This window comes from Polypterus senegalus, chromosome 8 (genome assembly GCF_016835505.1).
Source record: "Polypterus senegalus isolate Bchr_013 chromosome 8, ASM1683550v1, whole genome shotgun sequence".
Lineage (NCBI taxonomy): Eukaryota > Metazoa > Chordata > Cladistia > Polypteriformes > Polypteridae > Polypterus > Polypterus senegalus.
In genome coordinates, this window is record NC_053161.1 from 94,897,809 (window position 1) to 94,912,607 (window position 14,799).

Below are 14,799 nucleotides of genomic sequence, written 5' to 3' on the forward strand. Positions count from 1 at the left end.
ATTCCTGGAATACACCTTTAAAAATTATACACGTGGAACTGTATACTAGTGGCTACTGTCGCCTTCAAAGTACTCCCCTTGTGCATCTATACACTGACTTAAATGGCATTCCCATTTCTGGAAGCAGGCCTGGAACTCATTTTCTGGAATACTGTTGAGCAGCTGTCTCACATTCTGTTGAATATCAGTTATATTTGAAAATTTTTGTCCTTTCAGTGCAGCTTTTAATTTTAGAAATAGCCAGAAACCACAGAGAGCTAATTCTGATGAACAGGCAGGATGATTTAATTGTGTAATCGGTTTCTTGGCTAAAAGGTCTCTCACAGTGAGCGCATTGTGACTTGGCACATTGTCATGATGAATGTCAGGCCACAATTCAGGTCTTTGAACAGAATCTCGTAATCTCTTCAGTACATATAAATAGCATTGTTGGTTGATTGTCCCTGTTCAATAAATTCTTGGTGGACTATTCCCTTGTGATAGAAGAAACAAACCAGCATGGTCTTAAACTGCAAGTGTGACAGGCGTGCTTTTTTAGGGCGCTGTGAACCTGGGGACTTCCATTGTATGCTCCGTCACATCTGCTCGCCCATCTCTGAACCTCTTATGCCACTCAAACACACTCGACTTTTTCATAGCATTTTCACCATATACCACTTGCAACAGTTGTAACGTTTCAGTAGTGCATTTGCCGATTTTCACACAAAATTTAATATCATTACGTTGTTCTAAATTTCGATCACCTATTTTTACGCCAAAGTGTACACGCAGATATTTATTACCTTCCCAGTACCTAACTTACAACCAGCTCTGTCAGCTTGCAATTTAGACACATATTTAATTTCAATACAATTACATGACACATGACACTACATGGCCATTCTGGGAATTAAATTGTCACACCTCGTACAGGGTATACAGTTTTCTATTTACAGTGCCATCTACAGCTTAATTTTTCTTGCCGTTCTGTCCAGACGCTGATTCAAGACGTCTAGTTCGTGGAGCACGAGCACATAAGCTCCCTCATTCTGTGTCACAGAATAATGCTCTTGTAGGTTCTTTGGTTTTCTCTCACTTTATTATGCCCTCAAACATTCCTCAAAATGTTTTCTAATCTCAGAATGGTTTTCAGGAATTTCATCTGACCATTACATTCTACAAATATAAAAATGAAACTGTCTGTTCTCTTTTACTCTCTACATATCCCTAATAACTTCATATCGTTTTAAAATGCTTTATATGTTCTGCTACAATACAATTCACCCCTCCTACTTTAACCATCTAAACAATTTAAGGTACAATATGTTTAAGTTGCTTAGTATCTCATTATTTCTCTAGTGTAACCCAACGTTTTTAGCCTGTATCTTCTTTCTATTTGCCTTTGGCACATTCTTTCGGACTTGGATCTCTGCCGGGTTCTTTAGTAATGCTTCATTTTAATTCTTACTATAACTGAAAATGTTCCCTACCTCTTCCATTTGCCTTAGACTAAGCATCCATCCAACACTTTAGGTAATATCCATCCATTTATCCATCTTCCAACACAATTCAAGATGGTAGGGAGGTGGTGCATCCTACAGTACATGAGACACGCACCTTACGTGAATGGGGCACTTTTCTATCTCCCACTAATAATCACACTAAGAAAATTAGTTTCCAGTTACTCTAACCTGTACTTGTTTAGTATGTTGGAGAAAACCAGAGAGCAAAACCCACGTGCAAAATCCACAGTGGCAGTGGCATTGGAAATTTGGACTCTACAGCTCTTAGACAGCAGCTGAACTAAACATTGCAATACCACCCTGGCCCTCTAAGCAACATGATAAGGTGGATGGAAGGAAAAGGGAAAAAGCAAACTGAAGAAAAAACGTTTATAAATTAAAACTATGCAATATATCAAAACTAAAAAAAAAAAAAAACTTTATTAAACCACATATATTTACAAGTTTTTGGGTTGTGCTTTAGATATTAACTTAAACTTAAATAATGAAAAATGACCCATTCACAAGAAGGACACAGAAATATTTGTAAAAAATTATCACCATTAAATATAAAACAGTAGTGGGAAACGGTGATACTTGTGAACATATATTTCTTCTATATGCACAATATTTAAACAGATAGCAGTGCAGAAAATATGTATTCTGCTTCATAATATGCATTTCATACACTTTTGCAAACATTTTCATTTTACTGTCCACTACTAAAGTCGTATATGGCAAATTTACCTGGTCTCAATTTTCTTGGTAAAATATGCTGATCTGAAACATACTAGCATTCAGAAGAATAGCATGCTCAGTTCTTAAGGCGTTGGTATAAAGATGTGTGAGAGATAGCTAGATACAGTATGTGGCCCACAGGAAGGAAAACTGGCAAGCTTTCTTAGAAAAGAGAGTAATTGTACTCAAGAGTAAATGTAATAAAGAGACTTTTTCAAAAGCGCAATAAATCAAAACAAGCAGAATTTGATGTTAGCACTTTAACAAAATACAGCATTATGTTTTAATTTCATTTTTCAAATAGAGAAAGCAATAGGCAAATTACTATACCATATGTTCCCATTTTAACAAATCCGCAACAAATTTGCTATGCATACCTTTAAATGTTTCCTTATTTAATTCTGATGAGGCATTGCCTGAAAGAAACAAAGTGTCCTTCATAAGACAAGAAAAAACATTCCATAAAACAAAAGTTCACATTTGAACTGTGTTAACAGTTTCAAAAGATAAAGGGTTACTATGAGTATCCATTTCACAAAGCAGCACAGATTTCATTTAACTTGTTTAGTAAAACTGATTGATGCTGTTTAACTAATTATAACATGAGGGCACCTAATACATTAGAATGTTATTTTACAACAACAGACAATTATAATGTAAAGAAGTAATATGTATAGAACATTAGAACACTCTGGACGAGAACAGGCCATTCAGCCCAACAAAGCTTGCCAGTCCTATCCACTTGTTTCCTCCAAGAAAACATCAAGTCGAATTTTGAAAGTCCCTAACGTCTTACTGTCTACCACACTACTTGGTAGCTTATTTCAAGTGTCTATCGTTCTTTGTGTAAAGAAAAACTTCCTAATGTTTGTGCGAAATTTACCCTTAACAAGTTTCCAACTGTGTACCCGTGTTCTTGATGAGCTCATTTTAAAATACAAGTCTCGATCCACTGTACTAATTCCCTTCAGAATTTTAAACACTTCAATCATGTCACCTCTTAATCTTCTTTTGCTTAATCGTGAATTTGCTATACTTCAAATTCAGTTTGAGTCTTCTATGCATCTGAAGTGTAAACAGACACAAAATACACTGGTCTGTGGTTCACCTAGCTACTTCCAAAGCCTGATATATTCCAAGTCAAAGTCATTTTGTTAAGTGATGTGTACTATTAAGCACACGTAACCAAGCTAATAACCCAGCTAATATAATGGATAACCAAAGAAAGGTCCATTTTTTTAAAGCATACAATTTTAACAGAATGTGCGCAAAAGTATCAAACTCAGATTGCACAGAATTAATCTGCAGATGTCAATGCTTATAGCAACACTAAATTCCTTTCTTTATTTTATGTTTCTTTTCTGAATTACAAATATTCAAAATTGATATATACTCAATATTATGGGAAATACGTAAAAGTTCATTTGTGTTTCCCTTAACAGAATCCATATGAAAAGTTACAGTAAATCAAGATTCCCATTACTGTGTGCTTCCTTAAATTTAAATTAAATATTAAAAATACACATTTTACTACCCTCTGACAAAGCTATGGTATCTACACTACAGTATATATGCTGGCAAGTACTAGGCTGCAGGGCCATTTATATTATTGAAAATTTCCTTAGAAACAATTAATATGCAGGAATCAATGAAACAACTAATGCTTCAGACTTGTTATTAAAATGATTAAAGAAGTATGACTACATCTTGCTTAAAATTCTTTTATTATACAAAGGTAAATGCTCTCTCTGCCAAGTTGTTCATGTCAGAAGATATTAGATTAGCTAACAAAGTGAACTTGATTAAATAAAATGTCTTGCTTCTTTTATAATATTTCTGCTGGGCATGTCACATTTTTCACTGTTATGTAGTGATAAAATAGTAGTTCATCTAATTGTTAGTATTTTGAATTCATAATAAAACTCACTAAACAAGAAAGCTGCAGTAAATACATGCATACATAAATAATTTTTTAAAAGGTTAACAAAAATTGTGTCTTACAGCGCTTTATATCACAGTAGTCCCATGGAAAAAAATGGTTGTTTGTGTAGCACCAGGGACCGTGTTTGTCTTTGTCAGGATTCCGACAATAAGCTTTTTCCAATCCAGCATCGGCATATTTACTAAAGAGGAAAAACGTTTAAGCAATTATAATTTGCAATTGAAGTAAAATTTCCATAAATGGGGACTGTAGATTGACTTTCACCATCTTTAGGTAGTGCTCAATTTTAGTTCCAAAATGTGTCTGGGGAATAGTCTTATGGCATTCCCATACAATTTTACATAAGCATGTGGTTTTAGTTAAATGATTTATCTTCTTAAAAAAATGGAATTTTATAGCTATCCCATAGTGATGGACAATAATCTTTACATTGTAAGGACTCAGACATCAAACTTCAAAGTACCATACAAATCAAACTTTAATGTTAAACTAAAGATGATACATACATAAGCTAGGAATGAAATACTTTAAGAAATGAAAACATCAAAATTAAAAAGAATATGCTTTTGAGAATTCACTGAAAGAATCACAGATACTCATTTTTTTTTGACATGCCAAGACACTGTTACACTACATTAGGCACAAGTCATAATCAGTCTTGCAAGGGTTCCAGTTTGGGGCGAGCACATGTATACTCACATCCACACTGGGCCAATTTATAGAGGGGAGAAAAAGTTGGGAGTGTGGACTGATTCAGCAAGCTGCTGCACCCACCACACGACGAGCCACCTCTGTATCCTAAATTAGTACCCAAATGCAGCAACATCTCAGCACCACACTAGTTTGAATGGAGTGGAACAGCGTGAGGTTTTCTTTTTTACACTGGCTGGAGTGCCAATCCTGCCAGCAACCCCCAAATTTTCTCTATAAGTTGGAGGACCTGCTTGCAGGGCTGGATGCAGGTTAATGTCATTTCATAATGTCATAGGATGGAGCAAATGCAGATTAAGGGCCTTGCTCCAGGGCCCAATGGAGTAGAGTCACTTCTGGAATTTATGGGATTCGCACTGGCAACCTTCCGATTGCCAGCGCAGATCCCTAGCCTCTGAGCTTATTTATAGCAGATGTATAGTTACCAGATAAATCTGCCTGAAAATCTATGAGATGGAAGAGGAAAACTGGAATTTCAAGTTTTGAAAATACAACCAGTTTATAGTAAGGTACTATTGAAAGTCAAGATAAATTAAGAAACCAATTTAAACCTCTTTGCAAAGAAAATTTACTGAAAACAAAAACAGGACTGGCAACGTTATTATTTTAATTATTATTTCAGTTACATGGATAAACAGGTGGCCCTAAAAATTGAACAAAACAAAACACATTAACTAAAGATAAAGTACATAAGCACTGCAACAAGAACTAACTGTATATACTGCATACAGTGGTGTGAAAAACTATTTGCCCCCTTCCTGATTTCTTATTCTTTTGCATGTTTGACACACAAAATGTTTCTGATCATCAAACACATTTAACCATTAGTCAAATATAACACAAGTAAACACAAAATGCAGTTTTTAAATGATGGTTTTATTATTTAGGAGAGAAAAATCCAAACCTACATGGCCCTGTGTGAAAAAGTAATTGCCCCTTGTTAAAAATAACCTAACTGTGGTGTATCACACCTGAGTTCAATTTCGTAGCCACCCCAGGCCTGATTACTGCCACACCTGTTTCAATCAAGAAATCACTTAAATAGGAGCTGCCTGACACAGAGAAGTAGACCAAAAGCACCTCAAAAGCTAGACATCATGCCAAGATCCAAAGAAATTCAGGAACAAATGAGAACAGAAGTAATTGAGATCTATCAGTCTGGTAAAGGTTATAAAGCCATTTCTAAAGCTTTGGGACTCCAGTGAACCACAGTGAGAGCCATTATCCACAAATGGCAAAAACATGGAACAGTGGTGAACCTTCCCAGGAGTGGCCAGCAGACCAAAATTACCCCAAGAGCGCAGAGACGACTCATCCGAGAGGTCACAAAAGACCCCAGGACAACGTCTAAAGAACTGCAGGCCTCACTTGCCTCAATTAAGGTCAGTGTTCACGACTCCACCATAAGAAAGAGACTGGGCAAAACGGCCTGCATGGCAGATTTCAAGACGCAAACCACTGTTAAGCAAAAGAACATTAGAGCTCGTCTCAATTTTGCTAAGAAACATCTCAATGATTGCCAAGACTTTTGGGAAAATACCTTGTGGACTGATGAGACAAAAGTTGAACTTTTGGAAGGCAAATGTCCCGTTACATCTGGCGTAAAGGAACACAGCATTTCAGAAAAAGAACATCATACCAACAGTAAAATATGGTGGTGGTAGTGTGATGGTCTGGGGTTGTTTTGCTGCTTCAGGACCTGGAAGGCTTGCTGTGATAGATGGAACCATGAATTCTACTGTCTACCAAAAATCCTGAAGGAGAATGTCCGGCCATCTGTTCGTCAACTCAAGCTGAAGCGATCTTGGGTGCTGCAACAGGACAATGACCCAAAACACACCAGCAAATCCACCTCTGAATGGCTGAAGAAAAACAAAATGAAGACTTTGGAGTGGCCTAGTCAAAGTCCTGACCTGAATCCAATTGAGATGCTATGGCATGACCTTAAAAAGGCGGTTCCATGCTAGAAAACCCTCAAATAAACCTGAATTACAAAAATTCTGCAAAGATGAGTGGGCCAAAATTCCTCCAGAGCGCTGTAAAAGACTCATTGCAAGTTATCGCAAACGCTTGATTGCAGTTATTGCTGCTAAGGGTGGCCCAACCAGTTATTAGGTTCAGGGGCAATTACTTTTCACACAGGGCCATGTAGGTTTGGATTTTTTCTCCCTAAATAATAAAACCATCATTTAAAAACTGCATTTTGTGTTTACTTGTGTTATATTTGACTAATGGTTAAATGTGTTTGATGATCAGAAACATTTTGTGTGACAAACATGCAAAAGAATAAGAAATCAGGAAATGGGCAAATAGTTTTTCACACCACTGTACATTGTTGACAGTAAATTTGTTAAGCAGACTATGAATATTTGTGTTTTATATTCATAATAAAGCAAAAATAGCATTTTGCTCTTCAGTTGATTAAGATGTTAAGCAAACTGAAGCATGTATTGTGATGGAAGCACACATGTACATTTAAATATTATACACACACACACAGATATAAAATGTGTTGTGTCAAAATTAATCTTTTGTACCTCATATTTTTGGGGCTTCTGTCCCATAATTTACAAGGAATTCCAGATCTGGTCTTGGATACATGTCCTCTGTAATCTACGCCACTTCCATTATAACAAACTAGAGAAGAAAATATACTAATTAGTTAACCTGTTTGATGTTCTTCACTCTGTGTTTATAGAAATGAATAACAACATTTTGAGGAAGAGAAAACTTAAAAGCCTCAAGCAAATTCCAATAAATTATATACATTTATACGCTTAATGGATTAGTTCTCATAGCATTTATGTATGGGTGTGTTAACATATTGTATACCCAAATTAAATTCAAATACTCCATCTCACACTCATACAAAACCTGTGTGTGATCCAGTGTCTGAAAATAAATTCATATATTACACTGCATATTAGGTACATTTCTAATGATTTACAGTTCAGTGGTATAAAGCTTTATATAAACAGAACTGAGGAAAAAACTATAATTTCCCAAGACATTTATAAAATGTTAATACTGCCTGGGAAATGTGTAAGAGTAAATGGATTACATCTACAAATGTCATTCAGATGCCAAGCCCATCCATTATTGGTCCAGTCATAGGGAATGCTGTCAAGTGAAAAACTTGGCCACAAAAGGACATGTGTTCTGAGGCTAAAGGTTTAGAAGCTGAATGAGGAGAGCATTAAATCTGCATTTGCTCTGATTAAATTACAAATGTGACTATTTTTTAGTAGCTTCAGGAGTGGATATTAAGTGGAAGGCAATGAGGAACAACAATAAAGAAACTTGTAGCTGAATAAAGGACTGCTGATGCACGCATAGATAATGTACTGGAAGTCTGATGTAGCCAAGATAAATGAAAGGAAAGGCGAAGGGCTTAAGTAGTGACTAAAGAAAAGGCAAACGCCACATGTCGAAAAGGAAGCAAAAAGCTAGAAAAGTGGTAGTAAAGGTGCAATAATTCAAAAGGCAGTAGCTTTTTAATAAGCCGCAGAAGGACTAAGGAAAGCAGAACCTGTTTATGTTCATAAAGCAAATGAAAAAGGATACAGTATTTATGGATTTCTTAAAAAAGTAGAAGTGGACACTGTAAATGATAGTAATATAATCATGAATAAATAGGAAAAATGACTAAGGAGAAATTAAATGGGGAAGACAGTACAGTGTACAGTACGGTGTACAGTAGACTGTCAAAAGAAATGATGTGAAGTGAAGGCAGCATGCCAATAGAGAGCATTGTTGAAATAACTGAAGACAACTAAAGTGTAGGAGTAAAATGAAGGAAAGAAGAATGCTGGCAGATCAAAAAAGAAGTTTGCTCATTTCAATATATATAAAGAAGATGTCTGATAGACTGTAGTGTTGGTACAGCCAAGCTTTTAAAGCACGCCAAGGCATTGATTAAGAGAGTGTCTGAGATTGAGAAAATTGAACATCAGGTAAATGTTACTAAGAAAGGCTGTTTAGTTTCATGCTTGGGGTGAGAACAAAGGATACTGTCTTTCTTGTGAGGTAAATGCTTGAAAGACTTCAGGCAAAAGAGGGCAAATATATGCATTATTTATTTACAGATCTGGAGAAGGGGTCTGATGCCTACCCCATGAGGTAATGAGAAAGTGAACGTACCAATAAAATAGTTTCAAAAGTGTGGCAAAAGATCAGGATATTACTTTCTAAAAACACAAACTAAAACGGAGTACAGTATACAAACACAGTGGACTAAATGATTATTTGTTAGTCCTCTTAACTTCATTAGTCCATTAGAAAGCTGTGAGGAGGTACAGTCTATATTAGTATAATCAGTAGCCAGCCCCGAATAGAAGACCAAATGATCCTAGGGCATACTCAACACAGACACCTCCATTGGTCTAGGACAACTTTGATACAGTAGATAGGGGATAGAAGGCATCCCAACAGTTATATCACTTTCAGGAAATATGGCCTAGCTGCAGACCAAAGAATGTTATTTCATAATGTAAATAAGCAGAGTAAATTTTAAATACAATTATTTAACTTGTTAGAAATATTGTCAATGCTTGACTTATGAGGAGAGTTTATAAAGTAGTAGTTGAGCAAGCAATTGATAGAAAAATGGTTTTCAACTGTTCCATAAAACGCTTCTATAATGGGCTCATCTTGCTATTCAAAGTAAACAGAATCACTGTGTCCCCTTTCATAGGAATTGTCCAGCGCACATAGTTATAAACTGACTTCTGCTCAAAAACATCATTATTTTTTCTAATATGCTTCAACTGTGTCTGCTGTGGGCTTTTAACCAACTTTCTTTCAGATATTTGGATGAACAGTACTTGCACCACAAGGCAACATTTCTAATTTCAATTCTGTTTTTGTACTTTACTATAGTCATCAGACCATCAAAAAACTGTTGATGCTTATAACATCTACATGTTGTATTAACAAAATAAATCCAGGAATTTCATAGAACATATTAGCACATTGTACTAAATGATGGTAGGGACAAAATGGGCAGGATGGATGCAGCTAGAAAAATCATTAATAAATACTAATGTAGTAGAATGGAAACCGATCAGATTCAAGTTTCACAAAAAATGTACATTTATTAATAGAGTAATGGTTACAGAAAGGGCTAAGCAACAAAATCCAATAATGTAGAGTTTTGTTTTTTTTTCGTGTTTTTCTTTTTTTTGGCAAAAATATTCAATTAATATTAAATTAAGCATATTTGGTGTTGACTAATCTTATTCTAGTGAAAATTTCTCACCTTCTGTGTCAGACGTCTCTGAAGTACACCTTGGGATGTGAGTACAAAAAGCAACTCGTACATTGGGATCAGTAGTGAAGCACCAGGGTAATTCAGCACCATCAGGGTTCCGGCAATAGTTTTCTCTCAAATCTCTGATAAAAAAGTGTGTTACTTGTGAATACCATATCCAACAAGATATTATTGATGAAAATGCTGCAGTTAAATTTCACATTAACTACATGCTGCAAATTCTACTAAAGGACATGCTGTGCATGATGACTTCATCTCTAAACATTTATCTGACCAAGTGTGATGTGGGGATGGGATCCGATTACAGAGCTTTATAATGAATTTTTCTCATACAATACAATGCCAATGATGCATCTTCAAAGATAGTGATACTAATAAAAAGTAAATAAGAATTTTATTGCATTTATACAGCACTTTTCTCACTACTCCAAGCACTCTTCACTCAGAGAGGACCTGGGAAGCGATCCCACAATCTCCTTACTGTAAAGTATTACTCATCAATATGTCAACCACTGGTAAGTAAATACTGATGCTCATGGATTGACACTAATCTTAAGTCTGTGTATTTTATAAAATTAGATACAGCAGAGCAGTTGACCAGCTAAAAAGTTCATCCTTTCTTTCCAAGATACACTTGAAAAGGAGATAAGGCCAGCGCCCGAAGTTAAGTCACCAAAAGTGGTCAAATGCCTGCATTCTAACATGTTTAACTAAAAAAACTGCAGTTTTATGTAATGAATATTTGAACAAGTTCATATATTGCTACTAGAGCCACACAACAAGCTTAGCAAGTGCTAACAATGTATAATGGTCAAAATTCATTATCTGCTGTGATTGATAAACCTATTTTAATACTACATTATTATATGTAAAACTTTTAATAGAATAGCAGCACTTCCCAACTTACTGGCATTTGTAATTTTGTGGAGTGTATGAGTGGTTGTGTGGAAACTGAGAATCCCAATGCTGGCACTTGACACCACTAGGAGTAGTGTTAACTGTTCCTCTGTACTTTTCACCTTGACCTCTAAAGCACTTATAAGTGATGTTGGGATCTAGTTTCATACTTTCATCTGGCAAAACAAAAAAGAAAATCTTTAGGACAATAAAAATGTCTAAATAAATTAATGGCAAAATGATCATTATGTCAAACATTAGTATTTATAGAGGTTTTCCAGAAATTTCACACAGCTTAATTCTAGCTTAATCTATCTTTCTTTTTCCTGAAACTGCTTCCTAATTTGGATAATATTGACAGTAGACTATATTCATAACTTGACAAGTAAAACTTTATGTGTAGCAATAGTAATGTCACAGTATTTTACCTGTAAACAAAATAATGCATATGTTACATTTATTTACATACTGAAACAAAAAAACGAAATTTCTAATATAAACCATAAAATAACCAAAATTAAGAAGTAGTATTTCTTTATATATAGTCTCAGACTCGCACAATGGAGATGGTTTATGGACTCAAATAGTGTAATTTCTCAGTTGGACTAGGGGTTGCTGTTGTCATCTGATCCTTTCTCCTCTAGTCCCTCTGCAGACCAGCTGAAGACTGGACCTGATGATGATGACACTTCGCCCACACACAGATGATGCCACATCTGGTATTCAGAACCCACCTGCAGTTCTGTTTTGGACTCCAGTCTGTAAAGATGTTTTTGCATACCAGTTTTTCCAAGTATATGGGCTGGCCGAACCCTAAACGTTTTTATGCTACTGCTATGTTATAGAAGTCAATTTTTATAAACATAAGATCGAAAACAAATCAACCCCCACCCCTGAGAAAGAGAGCTAAGCCAGCAGAGTAAAACTTAAAACTAGTAAAAATAAGCAAATAGATGAATTAATAAGTGAATAAAGATAAATGGAAAAGAAAAAAGGGGAGAGGATCTGCTTCCTCAGTGCTTTAAAAGATTATTCTAAAATGTTATTGATTAGATCCTGCCAGGTTTTAAAAAAGTTCTGCACAAATCCTCTAAGTGAGATTTTCCAGTTTCAAATAGTACATGACATCAGTTACCTACTGACTTATAATAGGAGAGTTATCTTGCTCAACTGGAAGAATCCTAAGTCTACGTGCCAATAGTGTAGTAAAGGCGATTACAGTTTGTTTGTTCTTCTCCACTTTAAGCCCATCTGGAAGTACACCAAACACAGCTGTTAATGGATTAGGAGGGATTGGGACCCCAAAGCAGTCTGATAGGCATTTAAAGATTTTGGTCCAGAATGATGTTAATTTGGTGCAGGTCCAGAACATGTGGCCTAGTGAGGCTGGAACTTGATTGCAACGTTTACAGGTTAGATCTTGCCCTGGAAATATTTTGGACAATTTTAAGCGAGACACATGTGTTCGATATATAATTTTGAGTTAAATAATTGTATGTTTTGCGCATATGGAACTTGAGTGGATTCTCTGCATTGCTATTTTCCACTCATTTTCTGAGATGCTAAGTGAGAGATCCTTTTCCCACTGTCCTCTTAGATCTTTGAAAGGGAGATATTAATAGCAGGGATGGTCATACAACATACTGTATTTTCGAATAATTGTCATCAGTAAAACATCTGTTCCTTCAGTGACCATATTTATAAGTATTCAGCATTATATTAGTTCAAAATCAATGCACATTTGAACAAAGCATAAAATCTTCTAGACAGTTTTGTCTATTGCTAAAATACAATTATGCAATTCAAAACACACTTCAAAAAAGTATTGCACATTGACCAAACCAACTTTTCCTCACCGTAAACATAAAACGATCGCAGTGCAGAAAGTGATTTAGTTCAGTCTGTAGTGTTTTAAGACTGTAATCTTCAGCTCATCTGTTCTAAAGTTACAGCTATGTATGCTACAGACACAAATATACAGATGAATGCACAAACATTACAGCAGAAATAGACAAGTTGCATAGCCTAAATTCCATAAATCTACTAAATATCTGTAAACTAAAGTTAAACTGCCCTTGTAATGTTTTCTGCTATATTATTTATAGAGCAAATTACCTAAAGGCTTGTGTCATCCTGTGATACCGGTTAACTACCAATGTACACCATTTATAAGATTTGTAATTACACTTTAGCCCATTTTGGCATAATTCTACAGTAGCCAAGGTCTCTATGCACGCAAAACTGCATAAACAATTCTTTTTTTTTTTCAAGCTAACACATGCCATCCAAGACATAATTTAATTAAACATACAAACAGTTTGGGGTTTTGACAGATTTTAGGCTATTTGCCAAAAAAAAGAAAAAAGCTACATACCAAATTTTTCCTTTTATGAACAGGCTGCAGCATATTGACCGCTACTATCTGTAGTAGTAAATTATCAGGTAAAGCATAAGCTACAGATCCTTTGTGAATGACTCTGACAGTAAAAATTTTATTTCAAGTACACCCACTACAGTGCTACTTGTTCCAAAGACTTTCAAAAGACCGCCTAACAGGTAGATTAGTCTTAATCATTCTAATTCAGTAGAGCTTACCAGGCACTACCTGTACTAATGAAATAGTTATTCACCTTCAACACCAAAGGTGTCCATGGTCCTATGCTCAAATGGATATCCGGTTGTTCATATCTTGACCAGGACAATATGTTAGTAATCCACTTTTGCACCAGCAATGCAGACATGAGCAGGGATCAGTCTTACTTCTTCAGGTATTTTACCAACAGATGTACTGTTGTACTAATAACTCCAAGTAAATGTGCAAGATTACATCAAAGTAGTCAAAGCCCAGCCATGTTTTAAAAGTCTTACAGTGGGGGGCATAATTGGTCAGGCAGAGTTGTTGTAGTTTCCTATTGGTGTCCATATAGTGCAGACTGCACTGAGCGAGGAAGATATTCTAAGAAATGTACAAATCAAACATGCACACACACTCAAGCTAAAAGGTCTACAAATGTCTTATTGAATTATTGGAGACCTAAAACAGTGTAATTGAAAAAGACTGTCTGAACCAGAAAATCAAAGCCAGATTTTTATGCCGGTTTCTCAGGTCTAAGCTATGAATGGAATGGAACATAAGCAGCTATACAAGGTGATCAAGAACTTGAAACAATTTACAACAAATCAGATATCCTGTCTAGCACAGTACACAGACATATCGTGCAGATAGCTTCAATTTGTATTCATTTTTTAAATAAAGTAATACTATACAAAAAACAATTCAATATTTTATTAACAAAATTCATACAAATGGACCCAAACCATTCTGCATCAGTAATATTAGTAACACTATACATGCAGGTTTCTGTAATGGAATCTGAGTGCATTTAACAGCCCCATTTTCGACGCAGTTGCTAACACTTCTGCCAACAGTTGTAACATAAATATTTGTTATTCTTTTAAGTCATTTTTAGCTCCCATAAAGTGATTCATATTACTTCCAAGACCCACATATTAGTTCAGTAATCTAAAAGCTAACAATTGTTTATCTTTTATTACTATAATAAATACTCCCAAACACCAATGTTCAACCTTTGGTATTGTGCGGGTGGGGGAGTAAATCTGTGCAGTTTAAAATGTCATTCAACTGGAAAAAAGCCAGTCTGGGGAAAACAGAATAAATTGTAGATTGTATTGTGATCCACAAAAAAAGAAATAATTCATTTAAGAGGTAGGTAATGGCAGTATTACGTTTTCTTTTGAAA

The 14,799-nt window shown here is 35.4% G+C and overlaps 1 protein-coding gene across 4 annotated transcripts in view; it reads right to left on the bottom strand.

The window, feature by feature from the left end:
- Positions 1 to 14,799, bottom strand: part of LOC120534137 (hepatocyte growth factor-like) — a 94,971-nt gene that overhangs the window by 34,859 nt on the left and 45,313 nt on the right. For all 4 annotated transcript variants that reach the window (XM_039761455.1, XM_039761456.1, XM_039761454.1 and 1 more), the window contains exons 8-12: positions 11,049 to 11,214; positions 10,130 to 10,263; positions 7,410 to 7,509; positions 4,221 to 4,342; positions 2,597 to 2,635 (exon numbers count right to left, since the gene is read on the bottom strand). In XM_039761455.1, coding sequence (XP_039617389.1) covers positions 2,597 to 2,635; positions 4,221 to 4,342; positions 7,410 to 7,509; positions 10,130 to 10,263; positions 11,049 to 11,214 — 561 coding nt within the window. The remainder of the gene's footprint in view (positions 1 to 2,596; positions 2,636 to 4,220; positions 4,343 to 7,409; positions 7,510 to 10,129; positions 10,264 to 11,048; positions 11,215 to 14,799) is intronic.